The sequence below is a fragment of the Pungitius pungitius genome, unplaced genomic scaffold (assembly GCF_949316345.1).
Source record: "Pungitius pungitius unplaced genomic scaffold, fPunPun2.1 scaffold_70, whole genome shotgun sequence".
Classification (NCBI taxonomy): domain Eukaryota; kingdom Metazoa; phylum Chordata; class Actinopteri; order Perciformes; family Gasterosteidae; genus Pungitius; species Pungitius pungitius.
Window position 1 is genome coordinate 16,266 of NW_026909929.1, and position 20,799 is coordinate 37,064.

At 49.7% G+C, this 20,799-nt stretch overlaps 1 protein-coding gene across 2 annotated transcripts in view; it reads right to left on the minus strand.

The window, feature by feature from the left end:
• Window positions 1-2,224: 2,224 nt before the first annotated feature.
• Window positions 2,225-20,799, minus strand: part of LOC134124396 (AT-rich interactive domain-containing protein 1B-like) — a 43,467-nt gene continuing 24,892 nt past the window's right edge. The window contains exons 3-4 of one of the 2 annotated variants that reach the window (XM_062560712.1): window positions 12,644-12,793; window positions 2,225-2,543 (exon numbers count right to left, since the gene is read on the minus strand). In XM_062560712.1, the coding sequence (XP_062416696.1) occupies window positions 2,361-2,543; window positions 12,644-12,793 (333 nt within the window). In that variant the 3' untranslated portion in view covers window positions 2,225-2,360. Of the gene's footprint in view, window positions 2,544-12,643; window positions 12,797-20,799 lie in introns of both variants that reach the window. The other variant, XM_062560711.1, reaches the window with a different exon arrangement.

Sequence of the window (20,799 nt, forward strand, 5' to 3'; positions counted from 1 at the left end):
AATTTTTCCTTTTTTGCCGATAGAAAATAAGCCGAGGAGGAGCAAATGTGCACTGAAATACGTACAAAAAAAAATATCTGTAGTTTGTGTGTGTGTGTGTGTGTGTTTGTATGCGCTAGTGTGAGTTGCGTGTCACTGGCGGAACCCCAGAGCCTGAATTCAACGTCCCCTCGCCCTGAACAAGTGACAAAAAGATAACCACGTTTCACTTCACCGCTTCACGCCCTCTCTCTCTCTCTCTCTCTCTCTCTCTCTCTCTCTTACTCATTGTCTTACTCATTCTGCTCTTCACCCACCCCCCCCCCCCCCCTCACCCCTATGCCCCCTCCCTTCTCACCTCACCCTTTCACCCCCGGCTCTGTCTCTCTCTCTCTGTCTCTGTCTGTCTTTCCACATGGCTGGCCGTCCTCTCCCATGTCCCAGAGGATGGGAGGCTGTGCGGCAGCTTGGCAGGCTGTCAGGGGAGCACCGGAGAGCAGGGAACACGTAGTGACTGAACCGGGGGGGGGGGGGGGGGGTCAGTAGGCATCCAGGCTCCTCATCTCAATGTGGTGCCGGAAGAACTGGCTGCTTAGGGATGGTCCCCTTCGTCTCCAAAGGGGACAAAGAGGTAAACACTTCCTCTATTTGACTGCACCACTAAAGGTCACCGCTACACACAAACATGTGTTGTCCAGCTCTGAGACCAACATCACGCCTTCTATTGACCCACCTTCAGTTATGGCCTTCGGTTGGTTGGAGACACCAACTGTATTTTGCATGACATGAAGTACAAACCCCCCTCCCAAAAACTGTGTTTCACCTTGACATAACATTTCTATTTTGGTACTTTTTTGCAACTTTTCTCAAAATGTTGCCCCATCGAGGAGTTAATCTGCTCAATAGACAGAGCGAGCTAACTGCTAACGTTGCGCTAACATGCTAGCGCTGTGCTCTTGCTCTTCCCATTAGAGCGTACCGATGGTGATTCCACATCAACAGCGGCCTCATTAGACGTTTTCATTAGATGTTGTTCAGTGACGGTGACTGCAAGACATACGTGTTATTTTAAAGGACCCATGGGGCGCTGTGACTGTGCATTTTTGCACAGGTTACTAAAGCGCTTTTTTTTTTTTTTTACCCCTTTTTGGTCTCCCGTTCATAAATCCCGCCACATCACACAGCCCGACTCGTCCCGAAAACAACAACACGACAGCGTGCCGACACCCCCCCCCCCCCCGACCCCCCCAATGGAGAGAAAGGGGAAAAAAAGATGACAGCGGCTTCAGATCTGACATCAAACACCGGCGAGGAAGAGAGACAGGGGTGCAGTGACAGCTTGCTGGAAGAGCCTGGCAAACGCCGAGCAAATTCTCCACCCCCCCCCCCCCCACACACACACCCCCGTCTCCCTCCCTCTCCGCTCCTATCTATCCATCTCCCCCTCCCCGCGTGTCTCTCTCATCAGAACACGCCGGCGATTAGGATCTCGGCGAGCCTTCGGACGGGATGCGAAAACACACGGAGAACCCCAAGGGGTAAATATGCCGGGATTGAAGTGAATATGGGGGGGTGGGGGGGGGGGATATCGGCCGTGGTTCAAATAGATCGCCCGCCGCCCCCCCCCCCCCCCCCCCTCCTCCTCCCCTCCTCCTCCCCTCCTCCTCGCCTTGCTCTCTTGCTCCGGATTCACACGCTGATACATCAAGGCCGCTCCTCATTATAGCGCGAGGGTGAGAAAAAAAAAAAAAAGTAAAAGCTTTCATGATGCCACTTTAGAGGGAAATACAGAGAGGAAAAGGGGAAGGGTAAAGAGTGTGAGAGAATAAAAAATGAAAGAAAACAAAGTGTCAAAATAAAAGCAGATGACATTTGTCACGAGCGTGTTTTACCGAGTAAAAGAAGGTTGCGTAAAACACAGATTCAACCTTCAGGGTGCGTTTGGCTACCGATGAAAATAGTTTGTCCTCCTCACATTTCGTTCATTCCACCAGTCCTCAGGCCTCTCCAAAAGAATCATTAACCGCCACACACCTCCAGCAGGGCCAATATTTGCCACCATTTGCAAATGTCTATTCATTCTCTTATGAGTCCTCAGGATCCGTGAGGGGAGAAATGATTTGTTTAGCCCTCCCCCCCCCCCCCAAAAAAACCCCACTGGATCGGATCGGCCTCGCTACGCCATTCTTCTCAACTGCTCAACCCCCCCCCCCCCGTGTATATGTTTGTCCTGTACGTGTCCTGTACATGGGACAAGGAGGCGTGTCACAGGGGTGTGCGAGGCCACTGATTGGATAGAACAGCGTACAAAAAAAACGCAAGGGGACACAGAACCAGATGTTTCTTTGACGGTGTGTATTGGTTCTAAAGAACCCTCTCTCTCACACACACACACTTTGCCCCACTGTGTTACCGGTACCGGTATCGGCTCCTGAGCGCTCATTGGTCGGGTCACTCACCGGCAGACTGGACGGGCGGTCTTGGGCGACGCCGTCCTCGTTGTTGGCCTTCCCAGAGTTCCCTGGGGCCGGACCCCGGGCGACGTACGTCTCCTGCTGGGCCTCCTTGATAAAAAAAAAAAAAAAGCGAGAAAGCATTTATTTAAAAGTATATCACCTTTTCTTTTGAGATATTTGGATATCACCACTTCAACCAAATCCCCGGCCTAACCGCCGACAAATCCTAGAGACACCACGACGACCACCAACACACACACACACACACACGCACACACTCGGTGCCTATTGTTCAATCGAAGCCATTTTCTTTCCCGCTGTAATCACAAGCCTATCTAGTGTAAAACCAATTTTCTCCCCATTGTCGGGAGGTGTTGCTCCCTCCTCCTTCCGTATCTCTGCCACCTTCCCTCCTTCCCTCCTTCCCTCTTTCCCTCCTCCTCCTCCCCCCATTCACCGCGGAGGTTTCGCTCCTCCGTCGCGCTAAGCGTCGGCGGCACAATGGCGACTCGTTCAGGGAGCGCCGCGTGGAAGGATTAGCGATAGCCGAGACGGTATTTATGTTAAACGCACTCGCACGGCACAGTTTTAGGTTCAAGTTTTTTTACTTTCCGAAAATCCATTTCCGCCCACAGTTGTTATCTGTTGTGCGATTACACTGTAGTAGGTGGGCAATGTCCCCGCCAGCGAGGGGATATCGTTTCATGGCCGAAGATTATCCTTCACAGCAAGAGAAGTATCGTGTGAAATAGATCTATTATCAGGGCATTAAATGCGCCAGAATTGGTGCTTCCAGGTTGAACGATAACAATTTGGCACTTGTGTGCACTCTTTGTGAAAATGTGACGGGAGGGTTTTGTGCGCACTCTTTCTTTACAGTAGTTTGGAAGTTGCTGTAAACATGCTGCATTAGTGGATTCATTCATCCTTTATTAAGAACAGGTCATTTCGTCACCTTAAATGCCCCAAAGTAGTCCTTTCTAATCCACATTTCAATTATTAGCCAATTAAATGACTGAAGCAAGCCATGTGGCCCGTCTGTCGGCCACTTACTCCGAATGCATTCTAATTATGAAGTGAACTTTTAACTCAACCTCAATTAATCTAGTGTCAACCATTGTTACGGTTGCAGCTTTCTCAGCTAACGGAAGCAGAATTTCAGATGGTCCTGCTTTGACAGTTTGGCTGACACATGGATCAAAACATGAAGTAGAACATGTATATTAATTGCAGATCTATATAAAGATGTGCTTTGTGTGATTGAAGTGTGTTGTTGTAATGTTGCACAAAAGGCTCGTGTTTTTCCATCAGACATTCTGAATGAATGCGTTTAACTGAATACATTTTCGGGTTCCGTTCAAACGATAATCCCATTAAAAATGGTCAGCCGCATGAATTCAAAAGTCAAACCATAATAACCCCAAAAACCTGAAACATCTCCCTCCCCAAGTCTAAAAGCCAGATGTGGTTCAATCAGCGGATCACATGTCGTCCCAGAAGTGTGTGTGTGTGTGTGTGTGTGTGTGTGTGTGTGCAGGGACGCGTAACAACAAGAACGCAGCGAAGAACAGATGCGCTATTTTAAAAACAAAGCCATGCTGCCCCCCCCCCCCCCCCCCCCCTGTTAAAAATAACCCCTTTGACACAAACACACCCCCGCGGGGTAAGTAAAGGCCGAGGGAGGAGGAGGGTGAGAAAGGGAGGTGCACGGTGGCGTTCTGATAGGTGGACATGGGTGTGTGTGTGTGTGTGTGTGTGTTGCGTTGCGTGTGTGTTGCGTGTGTGTGTGTTGCGTGTGCTCGGATCAGTTCACACGGAAATGCACTCACGGAAAGACGCTTGCTCACACAGAGAAGAGAGAAGAGCGGCTGCTGACCCAAGTCCAATATTTACTCAGGCATACAAGTCTGTAGTGTGTGTGTGTGTGTGTGTGTGTGTGTGTACTCGAGGGGATTTCCATTTTAAGTGGGTCAAAGTGAGGTTAGCCTCATACTCCTGTTTACACTCACGTTCTTACATCATCGCTGTCAACCGTAATGTGGACAGAGAGGGAGCGGGAGACCGAAGCGGGGGGGGGGGTAGGTGAGGGAAGATGCTGACGGAGAAACGCAGACGGCGAGATGCAAAAGAGACGGAGAGACGAGAAAAAGGGGGGAGGGAGTGGAGATGAAGGGAGAGAAAACAACACACACACACACACACAAAAAAGATCAGAGGGAAATAAGGGAGAGCTGCATCCTCATTTGAGTTTTTTTTCTTTTTCTTTCCCTACTCCATTGTCTCACAATCCCATTTCCCAGCTAATTTAGAAGCTTCTAAAATACACTCCACTCCATACCTTAAGCCTTAGGCCACGGCTAATCCTGTCTTCACACGCACACACACACACACACACGCGCAGAGAGACACACGCTCATTCATCCTCCGTGCTTTTTTTTTTTTTTCAAAAGACTTCTTCTTGGCACACAGCGGAAAAGCGAATGAAGGATATTGAAGGCGAGCGTTTGAAGTACGCGAGGGAACGCGGGGGAATCAAGCCGTGAGTTAAATGCTATCAGACAGCTGTGTGGAGCGGCGGTGTAATATTAGCTGTGATTGAATGGATGGCTGCTGAACGCGGTGTAACATATAGAGCCGGGGAGGCTTTATGAAGGGACGCAAATCAATATCGCCAGCGCCGCGTCGGTCCCAGCCACTCGGTGTAAAGGGGGAGGGGGGGGGAGGTGATGACGTGATGACACTCACAGGGCAGTCGCGACGTAATGTAGCCTTTGTCGAAGAGGAAAAAAAAGAAGAGGTCAAAGGTCAAAATAGAGCCGTCCTTTTTTTTTTTACTCCTCGCACAAAGTAAGGATTTGACGCTCGCTTTGACGGCTGAATTAAAAATTGTCACACGCACACTGCACACTTTATCCCTGTGGCAGAAAGCAGCAGGGGGGGGGGGGAGCAGGTCTCGGCCCGACATCAGCCTCCATCTCCTCTTCTTTCTTTTCTTTCTTTGTTTTTCATGTTAAATCAAACTATACTTCAGCGTTATTTCTGTGCTTGCTTTTTAATCCCTTTACACAGAACCCTTGTCCGCTTCGGGCTGTGTTGCTTTCACAAACTTTGTGTGCTGATGTCACACAGCAGCTCTGGCTCCATCGGGGGGCGGTCACCTGACTCTCGACGTCTTCTACTCACGTCGTCTTTTCTTTTCTTACCTTTTTGTCATTACACGGATATTTTCATTTTTTCTCTCCTCGCTCCCCTCCACATCCAGTCTCTTGAAGGATCCCTCACTCTGCATCTCTGCCCCCCCAACCCCCCCTCCAGCTCACCCTGCCCCCGCACCCCCCCCCTTCTCTTCTTCTTCTGCTGTGTCCATCCGCTCTGATCATTAATCTCTTGCTTTCTTCACGCCTCTCTCCTTCCCCGTCTGTCCTTTTCATACATCACTCTTCTCCTTTCCTCAGCATCCTGCCTCAGTTTCTCCATCTCCATCCCATCCCCCCTCCCTCGCTCCCTTTCTCCACCCGTTCTCCTCATGACTACCAAATGAATTAGTCACCCCCCCCCCTTTTTTTCCCCTGCACCTTGGCAGATGCACATCTCCACAAAATCTGACGCTAATGCCATTAATATTCATTAAAAATTAAGCTTAATTGTGTGTCTTTAGGAAAGAGGCCCGTAACCCCCCCCCCCCCCAGAAACACACGCACATGAATCCCAGTTTATTTGACATCCACCAAAGACAAGGTCAAATGATGAGGAAAGGGTTAAGGAAGTGTTTCCTTCTATCTTAAACACTTACAGACTGTGTACGTAAGCTGCTGTGCATCAGCCACAGCTGCTGGTGCTGGGGGTGTGTGTGTGTGTGTGTGGGGGGGGGGGGGGCACATGCATATTCAAATCCCCTCTTTCACACTGGCGTCGGTTCAGACCTGCAGACGCGCGCGCTCAACAATCAGACCGACTGAACCGTAATTAAGGCAACAATCAGCGGTGAGAAGGAGCAGCGCTGCGTTCGGGGGAAAACGGGACAAATCAGCGTTACGGTTACGACTGGCTCGTCTTTCATGTCCCCCTCCCCCCCAACCCCCCGCCACGCTTACATCTTTTGATCCATCGCGGAGTATTTTGGAAAACATTGGCGCCACATTCTGATTATGTCGGGCGCGCTGTAAAATATATTAAGGGGGCAGAGCTTTTTTTGTCTCACACCAAAGTGATAAATCAAGGCCACTTATTCCAGAGAGCGTTTCCCGTGATTATCATCAGGGGAAAGGTGACCATTAGCATGGAAACTGCTACTACATTGCATATGCATCCGCCGCGCAGCCTGTGTGTGCCTAGATATCTGTGACCTATGTCAGTGTGTGTGTGTGTGTGTGTGCGTCCAGCCTTAATCTCAATAGGGCCATTTGTAGCAGGACCTGTTCTAGTGCTGTGTCCTTCAGATTGGATTCTATCTCAGCAATCCCCCTGACCTTTAGCACAAAGAGACTACAAGAGAGGACACACACTTGCACATCGCCAGTACCCACCCACACACACACACACACCCACACACACACACACACACAACAAGCCCTCTTGGCGATTATTAACAGAAATACACACAAAACATCATGCGCACACGGCGAGACAAACGCACTGGTATGCGTGCAGGCCGTCCCTCGGGGATGATGTCACATGTAGCTGACAGTGTTAGTTGCGGACGCCGTTGCCAGGCCTTTCATTCATTGCAATCCTAATAATAAAAAAAAAGCCGCTCTTTGTGATTCCGTCTTCCCTTCACACACTCGTCTCGCGCGTCCCCCGTCGTCTTTGTCGCCGCCCCCCTCTCCCCCCCCCCCATTGGCTTCAATTGCTTTGGCTCGCGGTTGAAAAGGACATCCACCCAAACTGGCGAACACCCACATGACTTTTGCTGAAGCGCGGAGGAACAATAGCGGCGCATGTTGGGGAGCTCGATCTCGACATTTAAAAAAAACATTTTTTTTGTCTTCTGTTTCTCTCTCCGTCTGTGAAGTCGGGATCCAGGAACAAATGTAGCGGCATTTCCTAACAAATGGCAGCTAAATTAGGCCCCTGGGGTGCGGTGCCGCTAACTACCGGCCTTCTTTTTTTTTTTTTTTCCTGAGCCATTTTGATTGTCCTAACCGTTCCAAAAACACCTCTTCTACCCTTCTCGTTCATTTGCATTTGAATTGCAGGCCGGCTGTACAAAAACAAACATAAATCAAAAAAAAGGGGGGGGGGGTGGGGAGGGGGGGGTGAATGAAGGAGAAGAAAAAAATTAAAAACTGGCGGATTCTAGTTGAGCAATTAGCGAGTGTCAGTCAACGTGAAGGTAAAAAAAACACACTGAATTAAAAACATTGTCTCAAACACACTCGCACACACACACACACACACTAAACCCAGCTGACATACACAGCATACTTTTTTTTTTTTTTTTCCTTTCAATTTTATCATTTAGTTTTCGCCGGGAAAACTCATCAAGCTTAAGTGCTCGTCAGCGGCGGCCAATCGGAGTGTGGCAGGCTCAGGGTTGCCGTGGCGATACGCGGGGACATTTAGAGGACTCCGATAAACTCTGCCATTTAAAAGGTTATGACAATTAACGCAGCTCTCCGCAAATTACCACTGCCAGACCTTTACCCGTGGACGTTTCTCTCTCCCTCTTATCACCCCGCACCCGGCGTCTCCCTCTCTCAGCCCTTCATTTCCGCGGCTTGTTCCCCCCCCCCTCCATCCCTCCCCCCAGCACTCCCTCCCTCACCCTTTCCGTCTACCGCGTTACAGCCAGCGGCAATTTTATTATCCTGTTAATTAACAGAATTCTTCACTTAATATTCAAATGGTGACCAATTAATGACATTGAACTTTGGAGGCCGCACCCACCCACACGCTAAGACCCCCCTCTGCACACCCTCCCACCCACCCACACACACACACACACACCTTCCCCTCCACTCTCACCTCATGCTATTCACTCTCACTTCACACACTCGCCTCCCTGCCTCTCATTTCCTCCGACGTGTCCTCACTACTTCCCCTCCATCCCTCCGACTTGTCGACAAGGTGAGCTCCCATTTCCTCGGCAGAGAGTGTGTGTGTGTGTGTGTGTGTGTGTGTGTGTGTGTGCATTAGAGGGTAACCACAGAGATTGAGGCAGTAGAGTAAGTGTACAGCAGGGAGGAGGGGAAGGGGGGGGGGGGGTAATAATGCCAGGGGTGCAGGACACAGAAAGGCTCTACGGCCTTTTAATTAACCTGGTGTGACTAAAAGCGAGGCTGGGGGGAGGGTGGGGGTAAAGGGCCTGCTGCTTCAGCTTCCAGTGGGGTGGGGGGGCGGAGGGCGAGAGACATCGGAAATGACACACTGGAAGTGTTTTAAATTAATGTGGCGACTGCGGTTTATGGAGGTCTTTCTTGAAAGAACAAAAAAAAAAAAAAAAAAAAAAAAATCCAGAGCTTTCTATTGTATTAAATCACGAAAGGACCTTTAAAGTCAACGTTGTCCTCAAATGAATCATTGGGAAATTAATTAAAAAGTACAATTCCATAACAACTTGGAAGATCTAATCTACAAAAGGAAATTGGTGTGATGTGTTCAAAAGCTGAACTAAGCGGAGCATTTAGTGAGATCGTCTGGATTCACAGTCCGAAAAGCTCAACCCCCCCCTGCCACCCCCCCTGCCTGCTTCCAAAATGCCAAATAACATTGTGTGTGAAAGTACTCCTGACACCGTGTGATGTTTCCTCCTTGCACATGTAATGTGGGGGGGGGGGGGGGGGCTCGTGACCGCCGCTGACCCTAAACCAACGACCATGGTCCTTGCATGCAGGTCCCTGCGGGGGGCGCTCCTCCCCCGGGGGGGGGGGGGGGGGGGGCTACTCCTAGACAGGAAGAGGAAATAGTTGAGGCCAATAGAGGAAACGACCGGTGGGGATCAGTTTCCCGGGAGGAGGAGGACGAGGAGGAGAGCGGACGGACGGGGGGGGGTTTAGCTACTGGGAGTAAATGTCACAGGGACCCGGCTTCCTTCTCCAGTCAAAGCACTAAAACTACTACTAGACACCAAACAACACTCGATGCGATGCATTTGCTTTTAAACCACACGCCACGTTTTCTGCGTTTCGCCCAAAAACAGCAAACAGGCCGCTAAGGAGAAGCTCTGAACTCCTGTGATTTCCTTTTCTTTTTTTTTTATGAGGCAGAAAGACAATAACAAGACATCATCATCATTTCATCTGGTATGCGTTAAGTGAAATATGTCCTAAAAAAGGCAGCTATTTCCTCCTTTTAAGTGTTTTGTCTCACGCTGTAATTGAAGGCAACAATCAGACCAAACACATCGGGGTTAAGATATTTATAGTTTCTGTTAGATGAGACTCCCCGAGAAGAGGGAGCTATCTTATGGTTTCCTTCCCAACGCCAACATCTTTTCACTGGTGCTACGCCCTTCATTCCAAAAAGTGAGTTTTTAGTATACGAAACCAGCTATTGTGTGAGGTCAAAAAGCCTTTTCAATCAATTCTTAAAGATTCTCGAAAATCATCGATTTAAAAAAAAAAAAAAAAGATTCGATGACCTCCAACCCCCCCCCCCCCCAAAAAAAAAACACACCATCAAAACAACACACTTCTCCCCCGGCGCGATATTACATTCATATCTTGCGTCGTCGCGAGCCCTGACGTCTCGGGAAATGTCTTTTCAGCCGGCTCGCCCCCTCACAATCAGAGGAGGTCACAGCAGTGCAGCGGACCCAAAGAAAGATGCCATTTTCACTTTGATTTGTTACCAAACCGGCTAATGGCGCTTGGTTGGAGAGCAGATTCTGGGTCAGAGGCAGCTGGAATGGTTCCATCAGCTGGAGGATTTCCTCTGGCCGGGGTTAATGGGAGTGGAGTGTGTGTGTGTGTGTGTGGGGGGGGGGGGGGGGGGTACCGCAGAGAGCGCCGGAAGTACAGAAATAAAGAACTTTTCAGCTTGGATTTCTCAGAGTAATGAAGGGTCAAAAAACCAGGGTCAAAAAACACAATGATGTCCTAATCTGCCGTACGCTTGCTGTTGTGTGTGTGTGTGTGTGTGTGTGTGTGTGTGTGTGTGTGTGTCTGTGTGTGTAATCCGTTCCGTGCGGCTCACATCACGTCTCATTTCAGCCCCGGAAAACACAGACAAAGGTCACCGTTTGACCTTTTCACAGCGCAGAATTGTTGCAGCAAAACTCGGTTGATAGTGTACACACAGACACACACGTAGAATAAATCGCACAAAAGACACACACTTTCACTCACTCGGAACAGAAACATTAAAGTAATACACGTAGCTGAGATAAGAGCACGCCAAATACTACTACAATTTATTTGAAATTGGCCAAAGTTTCTTTTCCAAACACGTTCGCTGCACATGATCCTGAAATCAAAGACTTGTTATTTTCTGGTTTTCTTTCCCTCTTTAATTCCTCTCTCACTCAATCAATGAACAATTGACTTTGTCTTAATGCCACCGCACAGGCCGGTTTTTGTTCAAATATCATTTTTAAATGATTTATATTGCGTATTTCCAGTAATTACTTGAAAATACGGTCGAAAAAAGAAAAGAAAACGTTGGATTCACACAATGGAGTTTGTCTAGCGCAGTGCAAAGTGCCTCAAACGCACAATGTGGCCCCCTATCAACCATTCATTCACATCCACATGTGCATTAATAAGCTGGGCTTCTTGTTCGAGCTCCCTTCCCCCCCCCTCCCCCCCCAAGACCAAGCTAAAATGTAAAAATGTTAACAATTTGTCCCGAAAAGACATGAAATGCCACGCAGATGTTTTCCATTGCTGAAGGTATCGTGGCTTTTAGAGCAGCGCTAACAGGCGTCGAAACATTGCCCCCCCTCGTAGAACCCTGCTGGGTGGTCGCCGCGGCGCGTTGGCATGGCAACCAACGCGGGACCTGTCGGGGGGGGGGGGGGGGTTTCCAATCGGAGCGCTTTGGGTAGAGCTACCTGGTGTGTAAATGTCGGCGAGGGGTCAATTGCCGCCACATCATCGGCGGTGATGAAAACACACCATTACTGTCACGAAATGTCAACGTGTCCATGGATCTCAGCCTTGCCTTGTTAGAATGAATAATGTTTGTTCAGTAGGTACACTATGCGCGTGTGTGTGTGTGTGTGTGTGTGTGTGTGTCGGCACGTTAAGCGAGGAAACGAGAGCAAGTGCTTCTCGGTGTGAACAAAAGGGCTGAAACGTTCTCTCAGTATGAAAATGACTACGCTAAGACTAGCGCTTTCCTTTTTTTTTTTTTTTTTGACAACCTGCTTTTGTGTTCACAATGGCTTTTTTTTTTTTTTCTCGGCTATTTGTCTCGGGGCTGCGCTCAATGTTCAAGGCCGTCTGAAGGGGGGGGGGGGGGTTTGCAACATCTCAGTAAATCACAACATTCCACCACGCCGCCGCCGCCAAACGGCGTCAGCTGGTGCGGGCGCCGCGCCACTGTGTGGAACACGTGGCGGCTTCCTAATGGGTTAATAAGAAAGGGAGCTTTTCAAAAAAGCCGCCATCGGCAAATTACGACTTAATTGAATTTGCCGAGTACACCCCCCCACCCCCGCCCCTCTGAGCCGTCCTTTCCGTTTCTGCAGGGCCGTTAGCCAGAGGGCCGATAGATACGACCGCCGCCCCCCCCACCGTCGGCGGAGCGGATGGGAAACACATGGCCAGCCTGCGCTCAGCTCAAAAACAACTGCTTGAACCCAGCCCCCCCCCCCCCCTCCCCCCCCCTTTCCACACAACATCGAGCCGAAACTTGGCAGGACGAGTCTCAATCCAAATCTGTGAAACAGGCCTTTTGTTGTCCGGAGGATTGGAAATGCACAGATGGGAATATGTGCACAGAGAATGTACGACGTGTTAACACACTAGGACTGGCCAATCTGTGAATTAGTGTCTCTTTTCTGTGGTGTGTGTGTGTGTAGCTGAGAGAATATCAAAATAAATAGAAACAGACCAAGTGAGATTTATACAAAGTACCTGTCGCCACATTATTGTTTACACACACACACACACACACACACACACACACACGTTCCATCTGATCGTCAACATCTGTGCATCTATGTGTAACTGATTGGTTTATATGAGTTGAGTTGTGGTAATCACTCCCGTTCCCGTGTGTGTGTGTGTGTGTGTGTGTGTGTGTGTGTGTGTGTGTGTGTGTACCTGTTGCGGCGGCGGCCGGGGTTGCAGGTAGGTGCTCTGGCTCTGGCCTGGAGGGGTCTGCTGAGGGGGGCTGAAGTAAGGAGGGGTCCCCTGCTGCCCCGCCTGCTGCTGGCTGTAGCCCCCCATCCCCTGCTGGCCATATGGCGCCACCTGCTGAAACGACCAATCAAACGACGGTTAAAGTCAAGTCGGGTGCGATCACAGCCGGTCTTCCAACCCGAGCGACATGAAAGCGTAAACAGAAACATCCCACGTGGCCTCTATCCATTTTATTGTACCTGTTCTAACGCGGACCAACCGCCCCCCCCCCCCCAGCAGCCCTCCGCCTAACGAACCTCTGACTAGGGTGTCCCTCCGGCTCGCCGAACGCATTCCTCCTCTCTACATTGACTCACAGATGGGACCAAAGGTGCGCTGGATATTACAGCCGGCGCGCGCCTCCCCGGGAACCCTGACGAGGGACGCGCGAGGCCGAGCCAGCGCGCGTTCCAAGAGCGGGAATCGGGAGCCAGCGAGGGGCGAAAACCCGCCGCCAAGGGCCCCGAGGCTGCATCACACGGCGGTTATGAGAGAGGACGGGGGGGGGGGGGGGGGGGCGCACGTAGCGAGCTGGCCTCCTCCTTGTCGTTTGTTATGACTACAGACAGCACCAGGTGCTCCTCGCTCCTCTACGGGTTTCCCGCGGAGGGGTTTTCTCATTCACACACACGCACACACACACACACACACACACACACACACACACAAACGCAGACACACACACACACACACAAACACAAGCCAAGTGCAGCCTATTCAACAACATTTACGACCATCGGCGAAGCGGTTTGACAGCACATTCCATGTTATATATTGTTTCTCCCCCCCCACCACTGTCAAAAATATATATATATATATATATATATATTTTGTGACGACCCAAAGTGCAGCTACAAACTCATTAAACGAGCACACGGGCTGTAATTTGGGGTCCCAAACATTGAGATGTTGAATCTTGCCTTGCGGTGATTTGTGGCTGCGATGGTGTGACGGGGAACACACACCCAGCGCTGTAGTTTTACACCGGCCGTGCACAGAGAAGCTCCTAAAAGCCCGGCTGGAAGCGGGGATCGTTGTGAAACGCAGTGAAATGCGATCCGGCCGCAGAGGGCAAGTGGAGATTAATATGTTTGAAATAGTTTTGAAGAGTTCCTTCCTCTGAGTGGGTGTTAAAAGAGAAATCCTCTCTCTGTTGCTGGCGGAAAGCTTTTTGACTCGCTGAATAGGGATGATTGGACGAGACGACGTGGAATATCTTTCACTTCAATGGAAATTTGATTAGAAAGGACAGGTCTGTGTGTGTGTGTGTGTGGGTGTGTGTGTGTGAGGGTGTCATTAGGCCCATGAGACAGACAGACGGGGTGAGATCAGTCCAGCTAGCACAGAGGTTAATAGCATGGCCCCGCTCATGCCAACAGCACCACTGGATTCATTACTGTGAGCCGGGGCAACACACACAGACACACACACATGCACACACACACACACACACGCACACACTCTCATACCAATGTACTCAAATGAATGCTTGTGAATTCAAGATGTCTGTGTATTATGTGGGGATTTGTTGAAGTAAGAAAGAGAAACAAATGCTTGTCTCACACACACACGCACACACAGACACACACACACACACACACATTAGATGTGGCTCGAAGCAACTCCTATCCTGTGATCAGTGATTAGGGGGCTGGCGTAACACGGCGGGTTTCGACTGGAACACAACCCTTCCGGGATTGGCCAGGATTGGGTCGCCATGGAGATCGAGCGCAGACAACCCCGGGGGTGGGTTTCTGTCTCGGGGACCAAATGCAATGACAGGCAGACAGACGCATCCGGGCAGACAGCGACAAGACAGAGAGACAGAGAGAGAGAGAGAGAGACAGAGAGAGAGAGAGAGAGACAGAGAGAGAGAGAGAGAGAGAGAGGCGTAGGCAGAGAGGGAGACAAACCGCACACAACAGGGTCAACGGAGAAGGGTCCTTCAGGTCTGCGCCTCGTCTCTCTCGGCGCTATAAATAACCCTTGTTAGAAAGCACGAGAAGCGGATGAATAAATGATGAAGCACACTGGTTTCGGAGTGTCCTTAAAGCCGCCAGTTTGAGCTGCAGAGATGTTCTATGGGAGGAACACACTCGGGACGCAGCGAGCGAGCGCTGGAACGCTTTAACGCGCCGTCTCTGCGCTTTGTGTTGGCATGAAGCTTCCCGTGACTGACTCGACGGGTAAAAATAACTGAGGGAGGGGGGGGAAAAAAAAGCTTATTGTATAATGTCATGTTGTGCAATTTGTATTTTCTGTATTCGCGATTTTGAAAATCACTCGTGCTACAATCTGGGGCCACTGATGTGAAAATGTAGTGTGTCACATCAGTGACAAAATGAGATTTAATTAATTACAATTAGGCCTTGCATGATTACTGCTTTTGTTGGATGATGTATTGTCACTGAGATAATTGCTAAAAAAACAAAACAATAGTCAATTGTGATTTTAAGACACTTGCAACTGATAAAATAGTGCAAGCAAATCTTTTAAAAGAGCAACCGACTTTTAATAGTCAGACATCGGAATATGAATGTAAAAAAATATTGATATATATGAATTAATCAAAACTAATAAACCAAACCTTCGGACATGATTTTGGCAAAAAATGTTGGTGACATTCTTGAAAAAAATCAAACACAACGGGCAAACATGAGGTCAGCAAAAATGATAAAGGTCGCGTCGCACATCCTGCAATAATTGTGACACGCCTCCCCATGTGAACCAGCACCTGGGATTGGTTCTTCCCATCCGCTACGAGTCCTGCGTTTTTAAACTAGTTCATATAGAAAAACCTTTACGCAGCGTCCATCATCAATGCATTCAAGCACAGCCAAGCAGGTAGACAAGCAGAACGAGACGAGGCGGAGACACCCCCCCCCCACTCACTCACTCAGTCACTCAGTCAGTCAGTCAGACGGGGAGACGGCGGGCGGACTGGAGGTCTAACAAGTGGCGGCCTGTCAGGGAGAGAGAAAAGAGTCGTTCTGATGCGGCTGCGGCTCCATCGCCGGGGGCGACCGTACCGATGAGCACACACCCGCTCGCCGGAAAACTGATTCTCTTTGACTGAGAAATATGCTCAGTGACGAACCCAAACACAAATAACTGCTCGAAGAAGAAAATGAGAAGTATTCTCGGCCTTTTCCTTCGACTCGGGTGTGTGGAAGCAGACGAAACAACCCGATTTACCCGCGGTGTCAAACAAATGCCTGCGATGCAAATGACAACAGATGTGAAGTGCTGTGGGGAGAGGTGACGCAGAATAGACGTCCTGTGAAGCAAATAATTCGCCGTAAACCTGCTAGGAACAGTGTGATGAAAACAAAAGCCTCGGCGGCACATTAAAGATACCAAAGCACCGGGAGGAACTCGATCAAAAATCCATCAAAACAAGATTCCTATGCAGAAAAACAGCCACGCTAACTCTCATCCATGGCATAGTGTGTGTGTGTGCGTGTGTGCGTGTGTGTGTGTGTGTGTGTGTGAGCGCAAAAAAAAAACCTCTCACGGAACGAGGCGCCGCTTGTAATCCAATTGGGCCAATGAGCAATAGAGAGGAAATTTTCATAATTCTGTCCAAGTGTTGCTACGGCTGGCCCCGTTATGAGTGACAGGTGGACTCGACCAACCAGAGAGAGCAGAGCTGAGCCACACACACACACACACACACACACACACAGAGACTAACAGCCATGACAGGAGCACGCGGGCGGCGGCGTTAGCATCGGCGTTGCTATCATGCTAGTAGGCCGCAGCTTGAGGAGAAATAAAAACAGAAGAAAAGAAAGAAAGAAAGAAAGAAAGAAGGGGGTTACAAGTAATAAGAAGAGTCAGACGCAAAACACACGACAAAAGGAGCGATCTTTGGAGGCGGAGGGGAAATGTTTGTGGAGACGGAGATGGAGAGATAGGCGGAGGGGAGATAGGCGAGGGTGATGCTTCACGCGATAAAGTCAAAGAGAGAGAGAGAGAGAGAGAGATACCGACTGGGAGATGCGTGGAAGGGGGGAAAAGGAGAAGCGGGAGGGAGGAAGGGAGGAAGGAAGGAAGGAGAGAAGGAGGGTCCCACGGGAGGGAGGAGACAGGAAGAGAAGGTGAAAAGGCTTCTAAGTTATTTTCATGCTCACACCTCACAGGAAAAGGAAGGATGGAGAGGTAGATAATGAAGATCACCAGCTGAACGGGATTCATTTATTACCTTTAACCAGAAAGCGACAGATTTATACAGCAGCAGTAGTTTGAAAGTAGCAACACAAAAGCTCCGTTTGTATCTCCTGTTATGTGAGTGTTCGGGGGGGGGGGGGGAGCCGACTGTCATCAGGTGTTACCGACAGATGCTGTAACACCCGACACCTGCTCCGGCTGAGCGTTAGCGCGCATCACTCTAAAAGCACAAGCGTGATCAATTGGAGGGGCCGCGTTTAATGAAGTAACCGGGCGCCCAGAGCGAGAGAGAAACGCGCCTCCCATCAGATGGACTCAATCACACGGCGCGAACCTGTTTGGCCCCCTTTCTTCGCGAGCGCTTGCTCGAGGGCCCGGGGCAGGCGCCAAGATGCAAAATGTGATCGGATGTCACCGGATGGAAAGCTGCTGCTCTCCAACGTGAGCTGGATGGGATGTGAATGTACAAAACATCTGAGAGGTGACTTAAAGACACGTGATGGGAGGGGAAATGTCCGCGGGGGGGAGGAATCACAGTGTTGACAGGTGTGTCATTCGACAGCATCTATTTCTCTAGAGCTTATTTGCGTTATGTTGCTGCGGTAGAGACGTTTAAATTATCCAACGGATTGAGCTGCGTCTTTCTTTTTCCTCTCGCTGTCGAATTCGATCAAATAGCATAAAACACTTAATTGACAGGCATATACTGCACACTGCAAGTGTGGAGGAATACATGGACCCTTGAACCTCTACAGATAGAAAAGATGACAATATAGAAACAGTTAATAACAAAGTATACATATATCTCTATTCATACAAGTCTTGTAAACAATTTATCTCAATATCTCAAAAATCTCAATCGCTAATTTTATTAGCTACATGTAGCTTAGCCTTTGATTGGTTGTTGGCTTTAGTGTAAGAATGCTTTAGTATGAGAAGGATTTTATTGAATTTGATGACCGTGGCCACAATATATTGCCTTTTTAATGCACTTACTTTGTGGAAATAATTCAATACTGTGCGGAATTGTAATAACGTCTTTAGCGTCTTTTCCTTTTTTTTGAAAAAGCACCCCACCTCAAGGTGAAGGTAATTCTACAGGCCCTTTGACCCCTTGGGGGATGACTCGCAGAACGAGTGACAGCTTTGGCTATTTATTGATTTATTGTTGCATGCTTGGGGCTCTTAATCTACACCACAAGTGTTTTTTATTCAAAGTCTGTGACTCTTGGACCTGTGAAAACGTCCACATCAAGCGAGCGAGATGCAGTGCAGCTATCGACCCGTCAGGCGCGTTCCTTCTGTATTTTCATCTCGGATCTCCTTCTGCTCTCTGCCCCCCCCCCACCCACCTCCCCCCTCCCCCCTCCCTCAGTCTGCCTCTTTCTTTCTTTATTCCTCCGTCTCTCTAATTCTCCGTCGGCGCTCACATCACTTTGCGACCGGCTGTGCCCGCGTCGTTCCAAGCGGAGCCGTAATGGAGACATTCGGAAAGGCAGAGCGAGGCAGGTTAATGCTCTCTGTAACGTGTGCGTTTATTTGTGTGTGTGTGTGTGTGTGTGTGTGTGTGTGTGGCCTGCTCCGAATGTTTTCCCCCTACTAAACTCCTGACCCCAATCTGTGGCCAAGAAAGACAGAGGAGACGGGGGGAATTGAGAGAGAAAGAGAGAAGAAAAGCAAATGTGATTCATTTTGGAGGGGCGGGGGGGGGACAGAAATGGATCTGAATGAGTGGGGGGGGGGGGGCGGGAACGGCTGTCGGAGCAGGCTTTCCGATGTAAGACTGGTAAATAGACCGTTGATCAACTGAAATGTTTCCCAATGTTCACAGTCGAACTAAACCTGAATTCTGAATAATCCTCAATGAAAAACAAACAGGGAGGAAGGGGGGGGAGGGGGGGGGGGGGGCGTCAACACCATATAAACCACACCATTTAGCACGAGTCGGCCCTGAAATGTCTTTCAGATCCATCACTTTGGTACACGTCGCTCTTGTTTTTACCCCTCGCTGTGATGACAGACTCAAACCTGTGTGGGAGTCACGTCAGTTACATCCAAACGGGAGAGAGGGGGGGGGGAGGAGGAGGAGGAGGAGGAGGAGGAGGAGGAGGAGGGGGGCTTCTAGTTGACGCAGCGCAGTAGATTACACGAGATGTGAAATGACAGGAGGCATCTCGGAGGGCTCCTTCAGGTACCGAATCTAGGGCGTCGCTCCGCGAGCTCAAACCGCGGCGCTCTATTGATTCAGCCTCAGCGATCAGTTGGCTGGAGAATTAGATGAAGTTAAACAGTTCGTTACTTGGACGCAACTCTGACAAAACAAACACCTGAGACGGAAAGACAAAGACGACACAGGCTTGACCTGTGTGAAAATCCACCTCTAATCTAGAAGGAAAAACCCAGACGAATTCTGGGCCAATTAGAGCAGCGACTAATCCCCCCCCCCCCCCCCCCCCCCGTAACTCGCAAAAAGACGCAAAGCATCCCGCTCCTTTCTCCCCCCCCTCTTTTTTTCCCGCGCTGCCTCCGCTTCACTTTCATCTTCCTCCTCTTTTCATCTCGTCAAAAGGCGCACGGAGAACACTGCAGACACCCCGTCTGGATCCTTCAAAAACACTACATTTGTGACTTGTTACACCAATTGCCTGCATTCAAAAAAAAAAAAACGCAAAGCCACATTAAATTCCACCATCACTTCACCTGCTAGCGCGAAAAAAAAAAAAAAAAATGAGGGAGTTTTTCCAGCCCAGACAGAAAATAACTGACAGCCCGGGTTTGTAAATTCCACTAATAGCTTACAAAAGTTACAGAATGTTTTGAAGCGTGTTTCGCCCTCTTTCTTAATGTTGGAGCCAGACAGACGAGAGCAACCCCCCCCCCCCCACACACACACACACACAGCAGCAGCAAGGAGGGGGGGGGGGGGTAATAAAAGTTACAAATGAGCGGGGGCCATTAGAGCCATCGACGTGCGCGGGCTAGCCGGCTAATTAATTGATCCTGAAACTTCATCTTATTCCGTAGCCAGAGAGGAACCCTTAATGAATCAGCGTTTCCATAGCGCTGTGCTCCCTTCTTCTTTGCCTCTCCTCCTTTACCCCCCCCCCCCCCCCACCTCAACCCCCCCTCCCCATGTCCCACCTTCCCCTTCACTCTCTCTCTCTCGCTCAGGTGAAAATGTCCAGGGTTCCCGGGGCTGCCTCGGTGTGTGATGTTCTGCAGGGATGTCGACTTTGGACAGTGAGCCTTTTTTCATAAAAGGGAGATTCCGCAGTGGTCCCCTTTGTAAACCCCCCCCCTCCTCCTCCTCCTCCTCCTCCTCCCTCCTCCTCTCCATCTTTCCTGGCAGAGGGGCTGATTTATTGGGGCTTCCCAGCCATCCGTCAGAGCAAGCCGCGCTGGCTGCATTAACCCCAGAGACAACCCCGGCACCCAGGGCCCCTAAGTGCTTCCAAGTGGCCCTCGCTCTCCACAATGTTGAGGAACCCCCCCCCCCTTCTTCCCCCCCTCATTCCACTCAAACTACCCACCCTGCACCCCCCCGTGGCGCGATCGATGTGGTAAATTATCCATCCATCTCCCCAAAGTCGGGAGTCTACAAGAGGACGTTTGGAGGGACGGAGACTTTTTCTGCTTTTTATTCAAGTGGAAACCGTTAAAAGCCTGATTGCTATTTTCTGAAGAATCTCCCAAATGAAGTTTTTTTTTTATTCTGAGTGTGTGTGCATTGCTCGATAATTAAAAGGACTGGCTAGATCAAGTCAAACACGCTCACTCACGGGTTGTCTCTTGTGTTTGTTGGGTATCAAGCGGATTCTCAATCGATGCGTCTCATTCTGGGGACGTTTGGTCACAGCGGGACGAGAACAGGTCTAAATAACAAAAAACGCACGATGGCTCGGTTTCCG